The 23,512-nt window shown below is 39.7% G+C and overlaps 1 protein-coding gene across 1 annotated transcript in view; it reads right to left on the bottom strand.

Moving 5' to 3' along the window:
* Positions 1 to 23,512, bottom strand: part of LOC310825373 (uncharacterized protein) — a 105,471-nt gene that overhangs the window by 55,855 nt on the left and 26,104 nt on the right. Inside the window, exons 3-4 of the mRNA XM_083698834.1 lie at positions 13,445 to 13,580; positions 9,951 to 10,075 (exon numbers count right to left, since the gene is read on the bottom strand). Coding sequence (XP_083554960.1) covers positions 13,451 to 13,580 — 130 coding nt within the window. The 3' untranslated portion in view covers positions 9,951 to 10,075; positions 13,445 to 13,450. The remainder of the gene's footprint in view (positions 1 to 9,950; positions 10,076 to 13,444; positions 13,581 to 23,512) is intronic.

A 23,512-nucleotide genomic window follows, 5' to 3' on the forward strand; every position in this document is an offset into this window, starting at 1 on the left:
CTATGCCCCACTGAGCAAGTCGCTCCTGGAAACTCATTTTTGGGGCCTTTTTCAGAGCAGGAGCAGCAACATCATCTGCTGGACCACCAGGGTAACTTACCGCCAGTCCTTGTTCCAGCAGGTGATAACAACACTTTGAGGTCCTTTTCTTTCATGGGTTTTTGACGTCATGCTAGCAATTCAAATGGGACCTCTTCTTTGCAATGTTGTTGGCATGTCTAATTAAAAGCTAGATGTAATATTTCAGCTGACTGAATACCTTTTTTAAAGGCTTAATGTGCTTTTCTAGTTTAGCCCGTGGAGTTAGAAGTAAGCAACACTGAGTTCAATGAAGCTTACCACTAGGCAATGATACATGGGACTGTAGTCATGCTACAAAAAAGTTTAGGTGGCAATCCTAACCTCATTTGCCAAGACGTAAGTCTCTTATAATTTAACAGGACTTACTTCAGAGGAGTCATGGTTAGGATTGTGCATTTATGCTGCTAAAAGAATTCTTGAAAAACTAGTCATTCCTCCTTCATATGCTCTCCACGTTTGCGGATTCTCCAAAAACTCATGATTTGCTCCTGCACTTCAAAACTTATCACTACAGTGGAACCTTGGTTTTCAAACGTAATCCGTTCCAGAAGACCATCCAACTTCTGAAACGTTCGAAAACTGAAAGCGGAAACCTCAATACAATAGGGAAACTCAAAACGGAAGCCCCATGGCACGTTCAGCTTCCGGAAATCGTTCAAAAACCGAAGCAGTTACTTCCATGTTTTTGGCGTTGAAAAGCCGAAATGTGCATTAATGGAGACATTCGTCAACCGAGGCTCCACTGTTCACTACTGGCTGCAACTGCACCTTCCTCCCTTCTCCTTACATAGTTTAAATAGATTTTGTCCTTAGATTCATTTAAAGCTCAGTAGCCTCCAAGAAGAGATGTAAGCTTGAAGAGCTCTCCCAGCCAGTTTCCAGCCACACTTGTAAATGTTCCTTTTAAAATACAGTGGTACCTCAGGTTACGTACGCTTCAGGTTACAGACGCTTCAGGTTACAGACTCCGCTAACCCAGAAATAGTACCTCGGGTTAAGAACTTTGCTTCAGGATGAGAACAGAAATCGTGTGGCGGCGACAGGAGGCCCCATTAGCTAAAGTGGTACCTCAGGTAAAGAATAGTTTCAGGTTAAGAACGGACCTCCAGAACAAATTAAATTCTTAACCCGAGGTACCACTATATATGTAAAATTAGATACAGAGTGGGATTCAGAACTATAGGCAATGGATAAACAAAAATGGCATTATCCTCTAGGAAGTTGCTTGAACAAAAGCTATGAAAATGAATCAAAGAGATGTGGAAGACTATGGTTTTCATTTGTTTCCAGAAGTATAGCAAAGGAAAATATTCCTGGTACATTGTGCCTCTTCAGACTCTGATATTTTTACATTGTAAAAATTAAAAAGTCAAACTAAACAGAAATCTTGCAACAGTAGCATATTCCCTTCCCTCTCCAATGCAAAATGCATACTTCTGGTGTGCAAATGAGTGTTTCGCATTTTATTCTACCACGGCCTGGGCTGTTTGCAAGAATTACAGAATTTAGCAATGCATTACATTGTCAACATTCATTGCTATTCTCTGCATGAGAGGAAACATTTGTAATTCAAACAAGAACAGCCAAAGTATTATTACAGATAAAGTGTTACTGTAGGTAGCTGGAAATATCAGTTTTCTCATCATTGTTGTCATATGTTATGTGCAGGTATCTGGTTTGGAAAAGGGCACATCTGTGATACACTTCATGAGATTGAAATAGTTGTGTTCACTTATCATCTTTTTTCTTCATTTTTTTTACCCTAAACAGAAATCCTGCCCACAAAATTGACATTTGGAAGATTTGCATATATCACTGCTTCTATTTTAAACCATAAGCCATTCTCCCACTCCCGCCACCCTATTCCGTTGTGTACATAAGAGATGTAATAGAGGCATTAAGTATTAATATTTTTATAATCAGTATGCTCAGTCCTAAGGGAAATATTCCCATCGATTTTTCTTTAGCTTTCATGTGATAATTTGCAAACTTCCCCATAAGCACATTTTACCCGTTTTAAAGCACAAATTCAACAGAGGGGAGGAGAAGAGGTAGATTGAACTACCACACAAGAGTCTACTGACATAAATTTGATATAAATGTGATCATTCCATGAAGATGAAAACAAGATATGGCTTAGTTGGCCATCCTATCCTTTCGAAGATGTCATCTCTCTCATATGCACACTTCAAATATCTGCTTCTTTATTGTTTTTAATGCAGTGAGGTTAGCTTCCCTATCACTTCTTGAAAGAAATATTGGACTGTTAATTGGAATACTGCAATGCGAAATCAAGTCACGGCTGCCATTTCAAGACTTGCTGGAGAATGTGAACTAAAAGTCTACTCTTTCCTTTTGCCAGTCAACTTGCTGCTATGGCATCAGCTGCTGCCTAACTTGCTCCTTCAGTAATCTCAGCCATTTGCATCACAAGTTGTAGATGGCACAGACTTCTCGTTCTCTGTCTTCATATGCCCAGAAAGATAGCCTGGGCTTGCAACCTTCACTTCTCCAACCCAAAGTCAAGAGCATTTAAACTGCATTTGCCCACATCTGTTCCTTAATATATAAAGCCTTGAACAAGCTCAGGAGCAGGTTATGCGAAAGGCTACTTGCCCCTGTATAAACATGTAGGTTTACTTAGATCATCTGGGGAAATGTTACTTGCGACACCACACCCTACAGAATATCACAGGGCAGTGACACAATATCAGGCAGTTTCAACCATTGCCCCTGCATTCTGAATTGCCCTACCCTCTGCCATACATGAAACATCAACCCTCGGTTGCTTCAGTTCTCTCAGAAAGAAATATATATTTGCCTAGGTTTTCCTTGATTCATCAGGTCAGACCCTGTTATTACTGAGTTCCTCTATGTATATGTGTTTCAAACATTGTTTTACTGGTTTGTTATGTTGTGTCTCTATTTTTATGATACTGTTTTCTTGTTTCTATGTTGTATTTTCGCACACTGCTTAGGAGGTTTTAAATGCACCCTCAGGCCCAGCACTACCATAAGAGGCCCAGTCTTGGAGTCGCCGCCATTTTACTTTTCCCTCTAGACCACTGTGAAAAATAAAAATGGCGGGCTTCAGTGGATGTTAGTGGCATGATGGGAAATTTATTAGCAATGGCGCCCAACCCTACTGCTGGGGGAGCTCACAGAAGCACTGCTGCCCCTGTGGTCATTCAGTATCCCCAGCCATACCCCACTATCACCAGGATAGCCAATGGAATAGGAGAGGGGCCCCCAGAGGAGACTTCAGGAAGGGCACCCTCCAACCTGAAGCTGACCAGACTATGCTAACAGTGCTGTATACCAAGAATAAAGAGAAGGTAGGTCATGCTCTATTGAAACATCCGTGGTTGAATTGCAGTGGATCAGCCAGCATTTTTGACTCTTAGCTGTCTAGTAATAACCACTTCTTAAAAGCCTTTTTCTTTTCCAAATTCAACTCCTGAAATTAACAAAGCTGGGAGGAGCGAATGAAATAAAGAGTGGATTTTCGTGTGAAAGGGTTGTCTTTGATTTTCAATAACTTTTTAAAATAAGAAAATAGACGACAGATTCCAGTGCTTATATAAATCAGCTCTGCCTAATTATTTCCTGGGAACACAAGAAGGATCTTCATTTAATCCCCAGTGTGTTATTGAGCAGGCAGAGCCTGCCCATTGGCGATAGCAAGTTTTGATTGCCAGCAAAGGGCTTGGCTTTAAACATAGCCTATAAATTAATGAAACACTCCAATCCCTATAGCATTCCTTGGGCCATGAAGTTCCTGCTTCGTTTTATAATTGGTGAAATATTCCGCTGTCCATACACAGACAAAAGCTTAGCAAGCAGAAATAAAAAAAGTGACCACTGAAAATAGTATTTTCACTGAAAATATAAAAGGAACACTGGAAACAAATTTTCCGTCAAAGTTTCTCCAGTACTGGTAGAAATTGTAAATCGGTTTATTACAAAACTTATCTTGCAAACATGTGTGAGCTGCTCACAGCCTGCTTCAGAATGGATCTAACTTTGGAGAATGGATGGATCCAACTAAGTTGGGGTGGACCCAATGAAACCAACAGACTTAAGTTAAGCCCACGGATTGCAACGGGTGAGCATGGCTTAGTTGGATGCCATTCATAGCTTGTGGCCGCATGAGATAAAGCTTTGTCAGTGGCTGCAGTGATGCTGAGAAATGCATTGCCACTTGAAGCATAGGTTGTGGCCCTCTCTCTGGCTGCCTTTTGCCAGCTGGTAAATACATTTTTTAATCCACATGTTAAGTATCCTATTGTTTTATTATAACGGCTGTGTTTTTATCTGGTGATCTTTGCCTTTGTTACAGCTTACTGTATTTTAACTGTTTTTATATGACAGTGTGATTTTAAATTGTTGCGAGCTACCCCAAATACTGCACCCGTGGGACTGAAATGCGTGCATAAATAAATCTGGGCCTGATTCAAATGAAGCCTAAATAAATAAATTAATTTAAATGTAGACTCTACCCAAACTAGGCCTGTCACCTTTCTTGAACCCTTTTGGCACTAGGCCCAAGCTTTTGAGAAGCCGAGACTTAATCTTAAAGGTTTCTAGGCAGCTTAAACGGCTGGAATTTGATTTTTGACAACACCCTCTCCTATTCTGAGATTGGGTACCATCGCTATTATCTTGCAAGAGAAATGCTTAACTGTTGAATTATAGCCAATTTCTTTGGCACTATTTGCCACTTTCCCTCTAATGCCCTGAATAAATACCCAAATGCTCTTTGAAGATAGCTTTGCATCATGAACATACACATAACTGATGTATGTCAGAACTTCAGTAACACATGGTCCATATTCAAGTCTTCATGTGGCAACACAGAGATTTTAATGGATGAGAGTTAAGCACGTGTGTGAGTCAGACTGAACTGAATGGGGCTGCAAGTGTTTGCCTCTGGCTGGGTAGTTCCACTTGTCTGTGTTGCTACTTGCAAACCTAACATAGCCTCAACTTGGGATGTGGTCAGAAATAATAATACAATCTTCCATCTTCTTTCAGGCAATACAACCGAGATGCTAATTAAGAGAAGCAGGATAGTACTAGTAGACTGGCTACCCTGACAGAACTCTCAGTAAAAAATAACAGAAGTGCCAGCATAGTTCTAAATCAAAACAGATGCGAAAATTAGGGTATCCTATCAATGCCAGTCAGGATGATTTTGGAGAGAATAGGGATTGCCACATAAATCTATTATTTCACATATCCCATGCTTATCTGGATGAAAAATGGAATCTTAATGACTGAATATAAAGAATTGTGCAGGAGATGGTACAATATGGAGAGCGGAACAGTCAAATATTTTTAAAGGTGTGAAATATAATAAGGAGCAAATATAGCAGGATGCCTACAAAATAAATATATCAAACAAATGTTTATTGCTTATTCAAAATCTCATTTACCTTTTCCTGTTCTTCGCAAACATGCTGCCAGCCCTTATTCTCCTAAATCTACCCTTCTATATAATCTCAATGTTTTCTGCTCTCTTGATCTACTTAATCCCTTCTCCTTTGCTGTCCTCTAGGCCCTGGAATGTCCTTCCAGAATACTTCATTTTGACTTTGACTTGAAATCTTTTATTAAAACCCACCTTTCCTGTGAAGGCTTTGGCTTAACTCCTTAGCCATCATTGGGGATGGGTGAATGTGTAGGTTTTGGTTTCTCTCACTTCCTCATTTTTCCACCCTTAAGATTTTCATAGCAGCTTGTGATTTTTTTTTTTAAGTTCTCCTGAAAATGCATGAGCATTTTAGTGCATGTCTCCTAAAATACAAATTTCTGCATGCAATTTTGCCCAGTACACACATTTTTAAAGCAATTTTGCCAATGTAATGCATTTTGGTACGTTATTCTCATACATGGCTAGAGAACTATGCCACAAAATTCAGAGAAGTGCAAATTTCGAAGAAAGGCTGTGATTTATGTTCACATATTATTTTGGAAAGTAAGAAGTAGGTAGGTTCACTTTTAAATGCAAACTGAATTAAATTTCTCCCCAATTCCTAGCCATCAGCCCCAGATGCAAATAAGCCTATAGCTGCATATGTTCATGTCTATCTTTTGCAGCTTTGGAAATATCAAAATGTGTTGCTTATGCTAACGTTTTAAAAAAAATCACCGTCCTGATGCCTTCAGATGTTTTAGACTACAGCTCCATCTGATGAATGCTGCTATAGAATATATGCTGATGTTATAATCAGCCTACCGAAGACTCTTTAAAATCTCAGCAGGCATTTTAATCGAAGTATGATTTTATAGTTTCAACCAGTTTCTACCTTTCCTGTATTGTATCTTTTGTTCACTGCTTAGAGCAGTGTTTCCCAACCTTGTGCCTCCAGATGTTTTTGGCCTACAACTCCCATCATCCCTAGCTAGCAAGACCAGTGGTCAGGGATGATGGGAGTTGTAGGCCAAAAACATCTGGAGGCACAAGGTTGGGAAACACTGGCTTAGAGACTATTGTAATCAAGTGGTGCACGATATATTTAAACAAATAAAATATAATAAAGGTCCTTTCCCATAATTGCACAGCTTTTGAGAGATTAAAATCAAAGGCCCAAGTCCAGGGAAGGTTGTGCTTAAGTCACACCCAAATTGGAAAGTTGTTAGTTGCCGCTAATGGATATCTCACTGGTTTCAATGGGACTTCAGTTTGTGTGGCAATTCAGTGCATGTTTAGTCAGATGGAAGTCTCATTTCATTTGATAGAGCTTACTCCTAGCTCAATGGACATAGGTGCAGAGCCAAATTTTATTTGTGTACGGTCCATTGTTTGTCTTGGATGAAAAGGGTGGGGAAGAGGCCAAGTACAGGAAGAAGAAACTGTTCGCAATGGTGCAAATTTGCCTCTGGAAGGAATTCCACAACCAGAACACCACCACTGAAAAGGCTACCCTGCAACATTTTGAAGGGCTTCTGTCACTAAACAGTAGCAACTTTACTGCCATTATTACTCTGCTCGGCTAGAGGGAAGACAACACAGAGAGAAGCAGTCAGAATATAAATTGTCCCGTGTGCCTGCTGTGTTTCTCTTGAATAAAAAGACAGGATCTCAAGAGGAACAGACTATCTCAAGAAAGCTGGGGCGGGGGCTGTACTGCGCTTTGCATTAAATGCACATCAGCATAGAAAGATCTTGTTTGTAGGGCTGGGAGGTTGGTCTCAATAAAGGTGCTACGGCTTTGCTCTCTCTGCAGAAATATTGACAGCTACAGTGCAATCAATATTCCAATCAGTGTAGCAAAGTGGTTATATCATGGCAGAAGCCAACCCATCAGCTAAGCTTGCAAAGTCCGCAATACGGAAAATAGAACTGGAGTCTAATTGAAATTAGGGTCAAAGTGATGGCAGCAGATCCAAGTGATTAAACACAATTCTGCCCCCAAGCACACAGAAAGAGTAGGGCTGGACCTAGAGAATCCTTTTTTAAAAAAACCAAAAGAGTTGAGGAGTTGAATTTTGCTACTGTTGTTATGTTACATCAATAAACTAAAAACAAGGAGAGGTGATGAGGCAGCCAGTAAAACGTTAAATATATAAAATTAGAATTAGGAAGTGGCTAAAAACTACTTGAAAGCATAATGGAAGGCGGGAGCTCTGACTAGGCTGCTGTCTCAGTCGCCATCTTGTTTCCATTCCATGATGTGCTATGGATGTTTGTATGTGATGCCAATAAAAGGTTTGATGATGATTTTGCTACTGGATTTTACACAGCTGCAGGACGCAGCAAGACATCCTTTCTGCACACATACCTTTTCTGTGTTTAAATGCAGAGATAAGGAAAGCAAAAGTAAACAAATAATCATTTATATATATATTCACGTTCTTTTCAAAAAGTGAAAATTAGGGGGGGAAGCAGCCTGTTAATCTTCTGTCTGGTGACAATTGGGATAACTCCAAGAGAAAATTTGTAAGGTCTGTTTGAGGAGATGTTAAGAATGTTACATTCTAGAATACTCTCCCTGGAATAATCATGAAAGCCTGGAAACTCACTGGGATCCAGACTGAGTGGAATACATTTATAATTCCCACTCACCTCCTCCCAACGGGTGGGCGGAGTTTGCGACCCCGTGCAGGACTTACCTGGCCTGGTGCCACCCACCTAGTAACAGGGTGTAATTGGCCCACCCCTGCCTGGAAGGCCAATGGGCTGTGGGCAGGGGTGTGGCCAGGGACAGGTACTGGGGCTGATCCTTCGGCCAATGCTCATTCTTCTTCCTTCATTCCAGACTGAGTGGAATGCATTTATAGAAGATCTTTTTACACAAAAGTCTGCCCAACCATAAAACAGTACTGCGTTGAGACTCTCATGTGCCCGTTACAAGTTGATTTTCATCCACGTGCCAAAACACATGTCAAACAAGAAATTGTTTCAATATCTTTCATTATTTTTAGTATTTTCACTGACTCAACTTATGACAGAAGCTTCAGGTGCCTTCTGACAGCAAGCTGAATTTTAGCAGGTTATCAGGAACCATGGCAATGACATATCTGGCACATATAGGACGGGAAACTTGTACAATCCTCCACTAATTCAGATTGCAATTGTGTCAAAAAAGAAAAGAAAAAAGGGAGACATGTCATGGCCAACTCAGAGCTGTTGAACGGTAGCAGTAAGAAATACTAACACATCTTTAAAATGGCATTTTCCGGTAATATTGGCACAAAGCAAGGTGTAGGTCTGTAAAATTGGAGTCTCAGCACTGAAATATACATTATAGCTTACTGAGACAACATGAATGTTTGGTTTCCAGAGATGAACTTGCAGTCAATTTGCTCCTCCTCCCGGTTTTTGTTACTCCCATGCCACACTGAGCTAATGCAAAGTTTGGTTTGGTGTGTTGTCCCAACCTAGACTCATGATTAAGCTTTCTCCTTACTCACCACAAACAAACCTTCCAGGTCTAAGTGTGAACCAGGTCAGTAACTGAAATTACATTTAGCAATTTTAATGTCAAATACTGTCAAATCACTCATCATAGATAGCTATCATCCCAAGGGGACACTACAAAAGCAGCAGAGAGGTGGTAAGAAATAATAATTCATGTTGATTTACAACATGAGATGCTAATAATCTCTGCAGCTACCCTCAAAACGAAGTGTATACCTCAGCTTAGGAGTCCTAGTACTGAGTACCACCAGTGCTTTTTCTGTGGTAGTACTTACCTGTACAGAGTACCATCCCCTCTTTCTTTGCTGCCTCTGGCAGCCATTTTGTGATGACACTTTTATCAAGACATGAGTTCTGGCACTGCTTTTTTCCCTTCTTTTTGCTACTAAAAACACTCAGTACCACTTGTATGTCCTTGTAATTAACCTTGTTCAGATTAAATGAGCACATGGTAAGATGTTCAAGGTCATACCATGAACCAACCCTGGACTTCCATACCTTCAAAATCCCATTTCCATAGAGACCTATGTGCATAATTCTGAATCTAATCTGCATAAACACCCAGCACATGACCTGCACTACTATTTATTTTTGCAGAGAATTGGTCTCATGTAGCCCTCCCCCCATGATACCTTATACAGAGTGATCATTAAAATCAGCTGAATTATTAGTAACTGCAGCTCAAATGGCACTCCCTAAATCACTACAAAAAAAACTTAGAAAATGCTGCTGAATAAACCTTTTACTGACATATTTGCATTTAAAAAACCAGCATGTTCATCTCTTGAGAGCAATTTATCCTTAAGAGTGCACGCCTTTCCAATTCTTCATAATTTTTTCAGGGGGAAACATAGGGATGCACCCACTTATACTTCAAAATTATAGCTTTAAAAAGAACATTATATCTTTTCAGCTTTTTGTAACTTAATCAAAACAAATTCCTTACCTGGCAGTAAAGTTGAGTGACATTGTGCGCACACATGATAGGAGATCTATAAAATTCTTTAAGACGTCTCCTACAATTTACACATGCATGACGGATATTCTTCCATTCACAACATTGCTGAAAAGCTAAAGAAAATAACAAAACAAGGAAAATTACTAGGGAGGAAAATATAGAATATAGGACAGCCTAGCCAGAAAATATATTTTCCCTAGCAAATTAGAGGGCATTTTGTTATCAATAGGAGTGTGTGTGTGTGTGTGTGTGTGTGTGTGTGTGTGAGAGAGAGAGAGAGAGAGAGAGAGAGAGAGAGAGAGAGAGAGAGATGGAGTGGGGGGGGGAGAAATGCTGTAGTACTAAAATCTATTGGAAGACCAATAGACCAAGAGATGTGGAGGTCCTGCATACCTTAAAGCTTAGCATATCTATTGCGGTATAAATTTGGTGTTGTTCAGTCTACTTAATCAGATGTACAACACAGCATACAAAAACTCACACCCCAAGAAATGTATTTTTAGGCTTTATGGTGCCACTTTTTCCTGTTTGGAATCCACTATGACTAGGTACCATTTAGGAATTAACATTTCACAGGATAAATCTGCATAGAATTTTGTTGAGAGTCTTCAGCCTGTCCTGGAGCCCTAACCCACCCAACTAAAAAACAAATGGGTAAATGGGGAGAACAGAGGACCACAAGATGGGTGAGGTTTGCACATTGGCAAAAGCAATATAAATATAGGGTGTTCCCTTGTCCTATTTTACCTAGTTGCAGTGCCTCATTTTTAAGTGAAGAGTGAGCAATAGGTCTGAAACAATAAAAGCAAGACCACCATGTCTGATTTGGACATAATAAGAAGCCACTTGCAGGAGCAATCAGGCAGCATACACAATTCCTGATCAACCACAATAAGCTAGAATGTTTGGCTTCTAGTTGCATGAATAACAATGCAAGAACATGCAGGCAGTATCACACTGCCATTCTGAACCCACAGGCTGCTTTTGTTTCTTTCAGTTCAGTTCCATGCAGTTATATCACTATATCTCTATGCTCAGCACCCCATACAAAACAGAACCAAGTTCCTAAAGTGCACAGAGACTAAATCAGGGTTGCCATAGGTCCAGAGTTTCCTGAACATAGCCTGAATACTACAGTTGGAAGCAGCGTCTGGGTGGAAGTTGCTAAAAATGTCTTGGAAAATTCAGACATATGGCAACTCAACAATTTTGGAAAAAGAATTTTTTTTTCACTTTTTGAAATATGGCAACCCTGGGGGATCATTAAATATCCCGAGTTAAGTATCACCAAGAAGTTCTTGCTCTTCTTTTATGAAAGGTGCTCCAGTTCCCAGCTGATCTGGTTGGGAACTTGATCAGATAGATGTGTTCTTGGAGACGCGTAGGGGGCCAGAAAGTATAAGTTTCTCACTGTGGGAATTTTTAAAATTACAGTGGTACCTCCAGTTGCGGACGGGATACGTTCTGGAGGTCTGGAAGGATCCCAATGTTTTTGCAACCGGAATGACCGCATGCATGCGGCAAAAACCCAGAAATATACTTCCGGGTTTCCTACTTACGTATCCCAAAGTTTACGTAACTGGAGGGATGCGTAAGTAGAGGTGCGACTATATGGGATTATTTATTGAAGGAAAATTTATTTCCTCAAAATTCTAATGCAACTATTCTGGCCAATCTCGACAATATTCCAGGCCATCACTATTTTGCAGGAGAGATTCAAGTGCACACCAGAACATTAGGTTTGCAAAATAAAAGTAGATTAAAGTACTTTGTCAGCCTAGCGCAAGAGCTGCACTTTAAAAACAAACCAACAGATCTTTTTATTAGAGATGTTTTGGGGCAAATACACTAAAAAGTGTGGGAAGAATGAATGGTTAAGGAGAATATGTATATATTCCTCACAAGCAAAGCAGGATGAAAGCTCATTGTCATATAACAAATCAGACGAAATGCTCAATAAAGACTGGGCATAGTCTGAACATCACACAGACTTTGTGCAAGCAAATCAGAGTGAAAGGTGTATAAATACGTCAGTTGGAGGAGCCCTGATCGTCTTTCAAAAATGCAGTTGCAAACACACAATACAAGCTACAAATATAATAATGCTTGCAGTCTGCTAGACATGCTCCACAAATTAAACATTTTAGATAATTGATAGTTCAGTGCAAAGTTAATGGAATTTCATTCCTGGTCCTGCAAAATACCAAGTACTGGTATGGGTTTCAGTGCTTATATGTACTAATGGTTTTCATCTTTCACATCACTGACAAAGAGTAAATTTTCCAGTAAAAGCATCAGTATGACAGGGTCAGAATCAAATAATGCTAATAAAACCAAATGGAAGAGGTAGCTATTTGGCAAATAAAAAACAAACGGCAAACAGCTGAAACAAAGCTTATGATGTTCAGTGTTTATCAAACATCTCTTCAAAACGTTACAAAATCCAACATTCATTAAATTGGGTATAGGTATTTTATATCTCATAATGCAGTAGAGGAGACAGAGACAAAGTGTTAATAAGCCCATTTCTATGTGGGTCTATGTGTATGGCACATTTCACTAAAATGTTTTGGAAATCTAAACATGGAAACTCAGTGAATACTAGAAGACTTTATAGAACCTAGTCCAGCAAGCTGAGGAAACCCAATTCACAATTGCATGCCAGTTTTCCTTCTACCAACTTTCACACATTTTTTCCATGCAGAAACATTTCCCTGCTCTGGGTCCTGAGATCTTTTAGGTGAAGATGCAAAATACCAAGCCCTGTTGCTTCTAAACAAAAAAAGGCTATAGAATCTATCCAACTAATTACAGCTGGAGAATTGGAACATTCACCCAGTTATTAAAGAAATGTTTAGAAAACAATAAACTGGAGGGCCACAAATTGCTGGCAGAAGTCTTACACGTGTTCTCTTCAATGGGACGTAAAGGTAAAGGGACCCCTGACCATTAGGTCCAGTCATGACCGACTCTGGTGTTGTGGCGCTCATCTCGCTTTATTGGCCGAGGGAGCCGGCATACAGCTTCTAGGTCACGTGGCCAGCATGACTAAGCTGCTTTTGGCGAACCAGAGCAGCGCACGGAAACGCCGTTTACCTTCCCGCTGGAGCAGTATCTATTTATCTACTTGCACTTTGATGTGCTTTCGAACCGTTAGGTTGGCAGGAGCAGGGACTGAGCAACGGGAGCTCACCCCATCGCACGGATTCAAACTGCCGACCTTCTGATCGGCAAGTCCTAGGCTCTGTGGTTTAACCCACAGCACCACCTGCGTCCCTATTCAATGGGACTTACACCTTAGTAAACATGTGAAGGGCTGGGCTTGTGGGTTGGTATACTAAAGAGATTTTCACAGTGACATTTATTTCATATAATCTTTTGTATCAAGGGTAGCGGTCATTGTATTTCTGCCTCCAACTTCACTTGTCAAACATTAATGAAAAATCAATAATGAGTTATGTTTCCAATGTTTTCTGACACACCTGTGTTCAATCCTGAAGAAAGCAGCCCCGTTCTGTGGGGCTGACTGGAATATACGAGCAGATTTCCTGCAGCCATTTTGCTCTAAGTGGATTCAACTCAGAAGGATCGATGAGCCGTTCAATAAACCTGTAGTTTCTGCAGAGCGAAAAGACAAGGTATGTGTGAGAGAGATTATTTTGAATAACTTTCTTTCTTTGCAAATCTTGGGGGGGGGGGTGAAAGGACAAAGACTATTTTCCACTACAAATATGACATTTTAGTTTGAAAAGGAACTAGTGACATGTGAGGCCACCCCTGCCACAGCTTACTCCAGAAACTATTTTGATTTTTCAACATTCCTGTTGAATACTTGGGGGAAAGGGGGGCTTTCTGAGTAGTCAGTAGGAATGTTTGGAACGTCCTCAAATGGAGGAAGTGCAGTTCCCTGCAAGTCCCCCAGCCATGCACCATTCCTAAGCCAACAACAAAACAGAACCTCTTTACAGAAATAAACAGAAGAAGGCAACAGGTGGCAGACAGGACTCACTACTATAGAGAATGGCTCGACACAGTTTCTCATTAGCTGGAAAAAAACTGAGTCCCAAGATCCCTGGCAAGAAATGAGTCACATCATTTTCAACTGAGCTTTACAAGTAAAGATGAGAGAGAAATTCTGTTCACGTTTTAAGGCAAACAAAATTCAAACTTTCTGAAACAATACATCAGCTGACACACAACCCATACATTTGGAAATTGCCCTTCTCCAGATTTTGCAATGCATTTTCCAGTCAAGCAACGTGTACCAAAAAAACAATTAATTGAGTAAAGTGTGCATAAAAATGTATTATATTACAGGAAAGCGCTTTGCAAAAAATGTGTATATTAGGGAGAAATGAATTCAAAATTGTACTGCATACAAAAAAATAAAAATTGCAGACTGATGTGTAAATGTGTATAAGTGAATTTAAGATTGGAAAAATGAGAGCCCAAGAGAAACTAAAATTAACATTTCCCCATCCCTACTTGCAAGTCCTCTCTGATGTGTGTGAGGGGTCTCCCTTGCCACCAGGTTACCTCCTCCTCAGGCTATAGTTTCCTCCTTCTTTTGCATGAGGAAGTCTAGAGGGCTGATAGAGATCCTGGATAGTAGTGGGAGCAGTGTGTGAACCCCATGTCACGTCAGGCCCAGTTCAATGAAAGCAGGACCCAATTCAAAATAAGGCCAGACTGTGTGAGCAGTTGTAGTACTCATTTGACAGAGAACACATTAAATGCACTTTGTTTGAACAGAACAGTTAATCTGTGGCAAAGCATGAGTTAAGGTATGAAAGCTAAATCCAGAAGAACACCCATTCTGCCAAACATAATTATGTTCATATTAAAGTGTTGACTTGATATTCCCTTGATTAATTTTCATCACACTGTGTATTTGTTTTCTTTCAAGCTTATTCTAAATTAAGCCATTCTCCATGTCATTGTCAGTTCAGGTCTTGAATGCTTCTGCTAATAAAAGCTGCAAAAAGCCTTTTGACTTAATCAAACATGTCACATTATAGAATGATAGAGAAGAATTTGCATCTGTATCTGTGGCTAACAGTATGACCCTGTACACAGTTACCCAGATGCAACTCTCATTTCATTCAATAGTGCTTGCTACCAAGTATTTGCTTATAGGATTGGAATTCTAGTTGCCAATATATCACAATTAAATGTCATAGACACACTACAGAAAGTGGGAGAAAGCCTTTTTAAAGTGACTTTCTAATCAATGTAAGTATCATTGATTTAGAAACCAGGCCACTGCAGCAAAATAAGAATTACCCCCAGTCAACCAGGGTGTTGGGTAGGACTTGGGAAGGATATTTATATACTACTTGATTATAGTAAAAACTGTAAGCAGTTTACAAGAAACATTAACATTGTCAATAAAAACGGTGAAAACATTATACGATAATTAAAACCAACATGTCTTGAATGCCTAAACCAACATATTTTAAGTAGGTGCCAAAAAGAGTACAGTGAAGGTGTTTGACTGATGACAATAGGCAGGGAGTTCCAGCATGTAGGTTTAATTTCTTACAGCTGTGGAATAAATACTACAAAGCAACTGCAACAGCATCAGTTCCACAAATCGAAGCAGTTGTGTGGACACATAGAGGGTCAAGTGACCACCTTGTAAATGGCTATCAATCACTAACATAAGGTGGATTACTAAATTTTGTGGAATGGTTTTCAAGAGGATTTAATTCCGCTCATTGTGATTCGGAACTGGGTAATTACTGCTGTAATTTGCCCTGAAGAAGTAGGCACCTGGGAGGAAGTTTTGACTCTTTTGGCCATGCTACACAAGTCACAAAAACATGGGTGGCAAGGATAGTGAGCATTGCCTGTAATGAAAACCTTTGCTTTTGTTACCCGCTATCTGGGTCTGAAAGCTTCCCAGTCAAGTTCAGGGGTTGCACATTTCCCTCCCCCAACACCACACAATGTTCTGGAGCATCACTAGGCTTGTCAACCAGCCCATAAAGCCTTTTAATAAACCTCTAAGATGGTGGTGGTGGGGATTTCCTTAGGTTTGTGCAAGCCCTAACTGGGATCCAGGACTTGGGCTAAGAGTATATTTAAAGTTTTAAAAAGTACCCTTTGGGCGTATACAAAAGTGAGACTTTCATTCTGAGCTGTAGAAGAACTTTTGAGGGAAATAACACATCTGATTTCTACAGCATCCGATTATGAGCTTCAGTGATGTCACTGGTTTTAACAGTACATCCAGATGATCATTTTAAGGAGCCATTAGATGTATCTCATCTGTCCCTTGCACTCACTGACACATCCATCCAGAGCTTGTCCCCCAGTCTGGTCCTGCTTGTCAACATAGTGTGAGAAAGGGACGGCACAAGTCATGCAGTTCATAGAGACAAAGTAGAACCTGAATGGTGCAAAACATAGTGGGGGTTTGGGAGGGCACCCATGAAGCTCTCCTGTTGGGCTCAAGGACAGAACATGAAAGATAGCATGAGGGCAAGACTAGACACACAAAGAGAATTTCCTTGCATCTTCCGGGCCTCGCTCCAGGGGGAGTCATGTGACCCATAGGAGATCATGCAATGGCACGAGATCACAGCACCCAAACTTGCCACCGCACTCTTGTATGGAAAAAATGGATTGTCCCAGTTTTCCTGGGACAGTTGAGGGGTATGTGACAGAGCATTCCATCATTAGTTGAGACTGATAGTTGAGATTCCTGAATTGCAGGAGGTTGGTCTAGATAAACCACGGATTCACTTCCAACTCAATGATTTGGAATGGTCTCCTTCGGGTGGTTGTGGACTCTCCTTCATTGAAAGTTTTTAATTTCTATTTTGTATTAGCAAATATATAAACCACCCAGGTATAGAAAAGTATACCTGGTGGTATAGAAAAGTAACAAAAAATAAAGCATTCAGGATCTGGATTCTGCTTAGGACTCCTTCTGAAATGTATAAACAGAGCCTATCTGAAGCTGTTGTTTGTTAACTACACCACAAGGGAAGTGTAAATGGTTCTGTAAGCAGAGCTGAAAAATCACAGCAATATTTTTAGATATCACATAAGTGCTTTATAAACACCTTAATGTGGAGCCAATCTTCTTAGCAAACATACTGACCAGACAGAAAGAACTAGACAATGATTAGGTGCTAGGTGGGTGGACATTTGCTTGTTGGATCAGGAGCATTTATGTGATTTTTGAAAACATTACAGTACACAAATTACCCAAATAAACTAGCGTAGGTTGAGCAGTAATTTGTTGGATTCTCTACAATGCAAACTCAGAAGTGGTATAAATCATAGCGTTTCCCAGTTGGAATCTAAAATGCTTAGCTCTTTAAGGACACTAAGAGGCATATATAGGAATAAGGCCCACTGAGCACAGTGGAGCTTCAAGAGCAAGAATGATCTATAGAACATTCCCAGCACCTTCACACAACACTAGTTCCTATACTTTTCTTTAATAACCTGGAGGACTACATTTATAAGCCTGAAAACAGGCTTATATCCACAATGGAGATGTGGCTTTATTTTATAATAACAGCTGATTTTAAAAGCCAGTAAGCATTCTGGTTCTTCCAATATTAGTCATCTTAGACTAGGCTCATCTTTTAGTCAGGCTTACATTCAATGTGACAGATGTTAATTGTTATACTGTACTGGTGTTTCCATGTGTGTCTTTAAGTTATTATGATGTTCACCACCTTGGTGACTTCTGTTTTAAAAGTGATATACAAATAATTTGGATAAATAAGTGATAAGTTGTTATCCTGAAGGATCTCAAAAACTTGCAGACCCCCATCTCTTTAAGAGCTGCAAAGCTGGGGAGGAAACAGACATATTAAAGCTACCGTAATGCATTTCAACTTTCCACTATAGTTACAATCCCCCAAGCCAAAGAAATCCCCCTTTGTCTTGACTAGCTATATGCCATGCAGAAGGAGGATTTACATAGCCCCTTCTATCACAACAGTCGGTGCTGAATTAAACCCTGTGGAAGTCCCGGGGCAGTTGAAATATTGAGGCTCGTATGCATGCTTGAGTGGGATAACATTGAACTAAGAAAGCTTGATTATAATTTTCTTTCAAGATCATCAATATTATTTTGATCTGCTGTTGCGGTGCCCCTAAAAAGCATGGGGCCCATAGACCGGTGCCTACTCTGCCTATTTGGTAATTCAGCACTGAAAACAGTCTTGAAAATGGCAAACAAATTTGCATGTTCATATTCCCCGTCTCCCAGCAGCGATAAAAGGTGCAAAAGCCTCTTTCAAGGCCAGGCTTTGGCAATGTTGCTTCTGATTAGGAACTCAATTTCAAAAGTCCAAAACAGCACACAAAGATAATCATTAGGCATGTACAGCATTTAATGAAATGCTTGGCTGCAGATGGGGAAGGCAAACTCTAGCCTACTGTGTTTGGCTGGGAGATGAGCACAATGCCACCTGCAGCCACTCTTACAACTATTATGCACTTGACACTCTTCGATTCCAAGAAGAGGCACAGGCCACCTAGCTTCAATGAGTAGCTAAGCTACCTCCCATTGGTTAGCAAGCTTGGAGGGTCTAATGATAGGAGGGCCTCCTGATCCTGTCTGCAGCCAGACAGGTGTTCCATCAATTGTTTGGCCAAAGCCTATTTTAATCATGGCAAAAGGATGTGATCACTCCCAGCATCCTATTTACACTGATTGAGGATCATCTGTTTGGTGGGAAGCTGATTATTCTAGGCTTCGCTTCTGTGGATAAATGAAGCTACAGGTTACTGAGGAACAGGGAGATATGACGAGGGGGTAACCTTGTAAGAAATTTTTGAGTTGTTTTACACTTTGGTAATAGATGAAAGTTTTCCATAATGTTGATTTTTTAAAGTTTGACCCAAGAGGTGGGAAGTTGTGGGAAGAATATGCCAGTAAAATGTGATGGTAATGAAAATCTTCCAACCATTTTGTATACCTTCCATACAATGAAATTTATTTGGGGATCATTTTATAAATCTTGGAAGCAGAAAGGGATAGGGTGTTCCTTTTTGGACTGTTTTCAAAATGAATATTATTATTATTATTATTATTATTATTATTATTATTATTATTATTATTTGTACCCTGTCCATCTGGCTGGGTTTCCCCAACCACTCTGGGCGGCTATTACTATTTCATTTTGCTTAGTTGTCAATTATTTTATTTTTAATATGTGGAATTTATATGTTGTAGTTAATTTTCATTTGTAATACTTAATCTGATTTTTACAGAAGATTTTATTTAGTTCTATATGTTCTAAAACGTGGAATTTTCACTCTATTCTAGTTGTTTTACTGCTGGGATTCACTGTTTAGTTGTTAGTTATGATGTTTTTTCTAGTTTTTCTCTATTTGATTTTTATTTGTAATGTTTTAAGGTAAGTTGTAAATTTGAATATTTTTTATTAAAGATTTTAATGAAATACATTTAATATATTTTTTCTCTTAAATATAAGTAGCATATAAATTGCTGGATAAATTAATAAGCAATACAGTGGTAGCTTGGGTTAAGAACTTGATTCGTTCTGGAAGTCCGTTCTTAACCTGAGGTACCACTTTAGCTAATGGGGCCTCCCGCTGCCACCATGCCGCTGCTGTGCAATTTCTGTTCTCATCCTGAAGCAAAGTTCTTAACGCGAGGTACTATTTCTGGGTTAGCGGAGTCTGTAAGCTGAAACGTCTGTAAGCTGAAGCGTCTGTAACCCGAGGTACCACTGTACTATAAAACTAATATGACAAAACTATTTCATTCAACCAGCTACTGAGAAGTAAACAATAATGTAGAAATCAAAACCCCATTTTCAACACAAATTAATTCACAGAATACCTTGGACAATATACTTTAAACAGAACAGATGGGTAGAATATTAGATTCACTTAAAATGAATATACAATATACAGTGTTACATTTTTACAGATAATTAATCCACCAAAGGTTGTTATATTATTCACTGCATTTTAGAAAGAGCTTACATGTTTCTCAAGGTCATAAAGCCCCAATATTTATACTGGGAGGCTCTTACTCTTTACCGCACGAGCAGTATGTTGCAAATGCTAAGTGGCATTGTTACTTACTCAGAGGACTATCAGACAGGGAAGACGGGGAAGAGGTTAGGGAGTCATATAAGATGGGGGGGATTGGCTAGGGAAGGATCAGATGACTGACTAGGCAGGGCAAAAGTGATTTGGGAATTTCAAAACAAGTAACTCTTGAGAAAGGACTTAATCCAGGAAAAAGAAAGCATTTAGACAAAGCATGTTTTCCTTCATGGAGAGCACGTGTTGTGGTGGTGGCTAGCAAGACACCCCACTGTTGCTGGGTGGGTAAAATTGAGTTGGCCACTGCTGTGTTTAGGCTCTCCTTGTCGTGGGGGAGATTTTGATGCTGCCATTTTGTGACTGACAGCTTGAAATGTTAAAACCCCTGTGCACAGCATTGAGCTTCCTCTTTTCGCTACACTCATCGGATTGGCTGCCCACCCTCCCTTCATTTGGGGTTGTTCGTGTTGACCTTGCTATGCCTATCATGGGGTCGTCTGCTTTTGGGGCAGGGGCCAGGTAGGAATTTTGTCCATTTGGCTGATTGGCTGGTGCCATTTGGTTTTTGCCTACCGCGTAGCAATTGTCACAACTTGTAAAGTTGCGGTTAGGCATTGGTTTTATGAATTGGTTGGTGGAGGGGCATGGATTGGCTGTGCCTGCCCCTCTAATGCTGCTGCTGCAAGGGTATTCCGTTAAAGGAATGCAGGGGCTTGCCATGCTTTTGTCTGAAGCCCTGACAAGGGGCTAGGGCCACGCAAGAGCCCCTGGGAGCATTTGGGGAGAGGTGAGGGAAGGTCCCTTCTCCATCGCTCTACCCAAAATATTTTCCCTTCCTGAATTTCACGGTCGTGTGAATGTCCGTCTGTCCCCAGCGGGGTCAGATAGTCGCAACCAATGCCAAAGCAACCACTCACATTTTTTTGTATTTTAATAAAATTGTGGCCAAAATTATGCCAAAAACCTTAAACAAAAATTAAGTGTGAATCGTGTTTTTATTTGGGATGGCTTGGGGACCTCAATGTGCAAATATGAAAGCAATCTATCATTACTTTTTAACCACATCTCTGTCTTGACTCTTCGTTCTAGGTGTGGGACAAAATAACTCTACCAAGTGGAGGAATCAGCCACACAGAGATATTTAAAGCAGATTCTGTGTGCTGTTAGTTTTGTGTTTATTGGCCCTAAAATAGTTGTGCTCACTGTATTTTGTGTGTGTGTGTGTGTGTGTGTGTGTGTGTGTGTGTGTGCCAGCCACAGTGATTGTGTTGTTTGAACAGAATAAAAGGCAGCATGTGGCATGGTACTATCTTGCCAAACAGAAAGCATATGAATAGAATTTTCCTATTGTGGCGGTTTCAGTTGTGTACTGCCATATCCAAATTTTCCGGATGATTTTTGGTGGCACATTGTAAATTACTGGAAATGTGTACGCTACGTGTGTTTGGCTGGGTGACAAATAGATTTGAGAAGCCTCTATTAAGTCCTGTGACAAGCAAATGTTAGACACTGAATGGATCCCAAAGTATATGGCAAATACATTCTAATTCCCTCAACATTTTTCATATAATTGTGATACTATATATTCAGCATATGAAATGCAGTGTATAAGAGATGAACTGACACCAAGGTGACTCAAGTTCAAATCCTTGCTCGACCATTAAGTTCACTGGCTTGCTTTGCGCTAGTCTCAGTTTTTCAACCTCACCTACTTGTGATGTTGGTGCTAAGATAAAATTAGGAAACCTTCATCTCCTCCAGTTCATTATTGGAGGAAGGGTGGAAACTGAATGAATTAATTTGTCATGCATGGTTCAAATTCCAATAGTGTTTCTGAGAAAACAAAACACACAGATGAGTTTCCACATATTTGCTTCTTGATTTTACCACAATGCTATTTGTTCAATCGCACTTTTTTTTTTTAAAAAAAGAACAGTTTTCTGTGCAGAAAACACGGCATGTCTAAAAGTGCTTCTGGTTTATAAGTTCAGAGATTCCCCAGGTCCTCAAGGGACTATCACGGAGCCAAAGATTTTGCATTTTGATCTTAGATTCTGCTAGCAGATGTTTAAAAATGCATGTAACTAGACAGCTCCCTTTTGGCTACACATCTGAGAAATCTTGAAAACCTAATTTATTCTTTCAAAGGTCAGCTGTAACAGACACCCAAAATTGGTTTCAAATCCTCCTGGGAAAACTGTAGAATAAAAAGTCCTTCTGTGTTTGAGTAATTTTACCCATTTTGAGCATGCATTCATTTCTTCCACAGACAGATAATATATCTTGACAAGCTTATGTCCTATATGTGCTTCTGGACTCATATATATTAAAATCATATCAAACAAATATACACAGTGTAGATAGTGTGACAGAATACAGTTTTGGTTTACCAGCAGCCATGCTAAACATTTTAAGGTCATGGATCCTAAGCAGTCATCTTAAACTGGGTTAAAGCTGTTCACAATATTAGTTGTGCAACAGAAACATTTTTACTAGCCAATAATACTGAATAATACAAAAATCAAGGCATGCTGTTTCCAACTTGCATGCCTACTTGGTATTATCTGGGGGAAAGAATTACTTGCATAGCACTTAACTGAAAATTTCACATAAATTCATTACTCTGTACATTTTTAAAATGCAAAATACAGGTTCTGAGATTTCCACATGTAAATTCAAAACATTGAATTTCCCTGCATCTGCTGGGACACCAAAATTGTAGGCCTCGGAGGGGAATAAAAGATAACCCTGGGCAAAACTGCATTCTATTTAAAAAAAGAAAAAGAAATCTTGGTCTAAGTTTTGGATTGTAGCGAGCTGTGTATTTTTTAGGACTCACCTTATTTTCTGATTTTAAGTTATTTTAAACTGTTTTTAATGTAATTTAAATTGCTGTACCTTGCTCTGGGACCTTAGAGTGAAAGGCAAGTAATAAATTAAGTTAATCACAATTATTAATCACAATTATATAACACCCTCCCTGGAGAGGTACCTTCTTTGGCACCAGACAGATACCTTTTCATTTCCCCAGCTTTTTAGATCCACACACTTTTAATCCACTAGATTTTACATCTACTGTGTATTTTATTATATTGTACAAATACTATGTGAAAATTTTGTACATATTACTTAGCTGAAGAAATGCACTGAAAAATTAAGAGAAGGGAGACTTTTGAAGGACGACTGCATTTTGATGTATGTATTATTTCAGGAAGAGCAAATTCGGTAGGTTTGCCTTTAAATGCAGATTGAATCAAATTCCTCATCTATCTCTACTCGATGCTCTGCTCATATGATGTGTGTAGATGCAACCTATCAAAGCAACTGAAAATGTCCCAGACCAGAATGAAACTTAAGGCCCTAACATAATGAGCTTAAAATAAAATTTAAAAAGCTTGAGCACAAGTCCACTCTGCCCTCTAGCTGTTTCCAGCAACTGGTCCTCAGAAATGTTACTGCCTCCAACTGTGGATGAGAGCAAAGCCATCATGGTCAGTAGCCTT

This window comes from Podarcis gaigeae, assembly GCF_964106915.1.
Source record: "Podarcis gaigeae genome assembly, chromosome: 10".
Lineage (NCBI taxonomy): Eukaryota > Metazoa > Chordata > Lepidosauria > Squamata > Lacertidae > Podarcis > Podarcis gaigeae.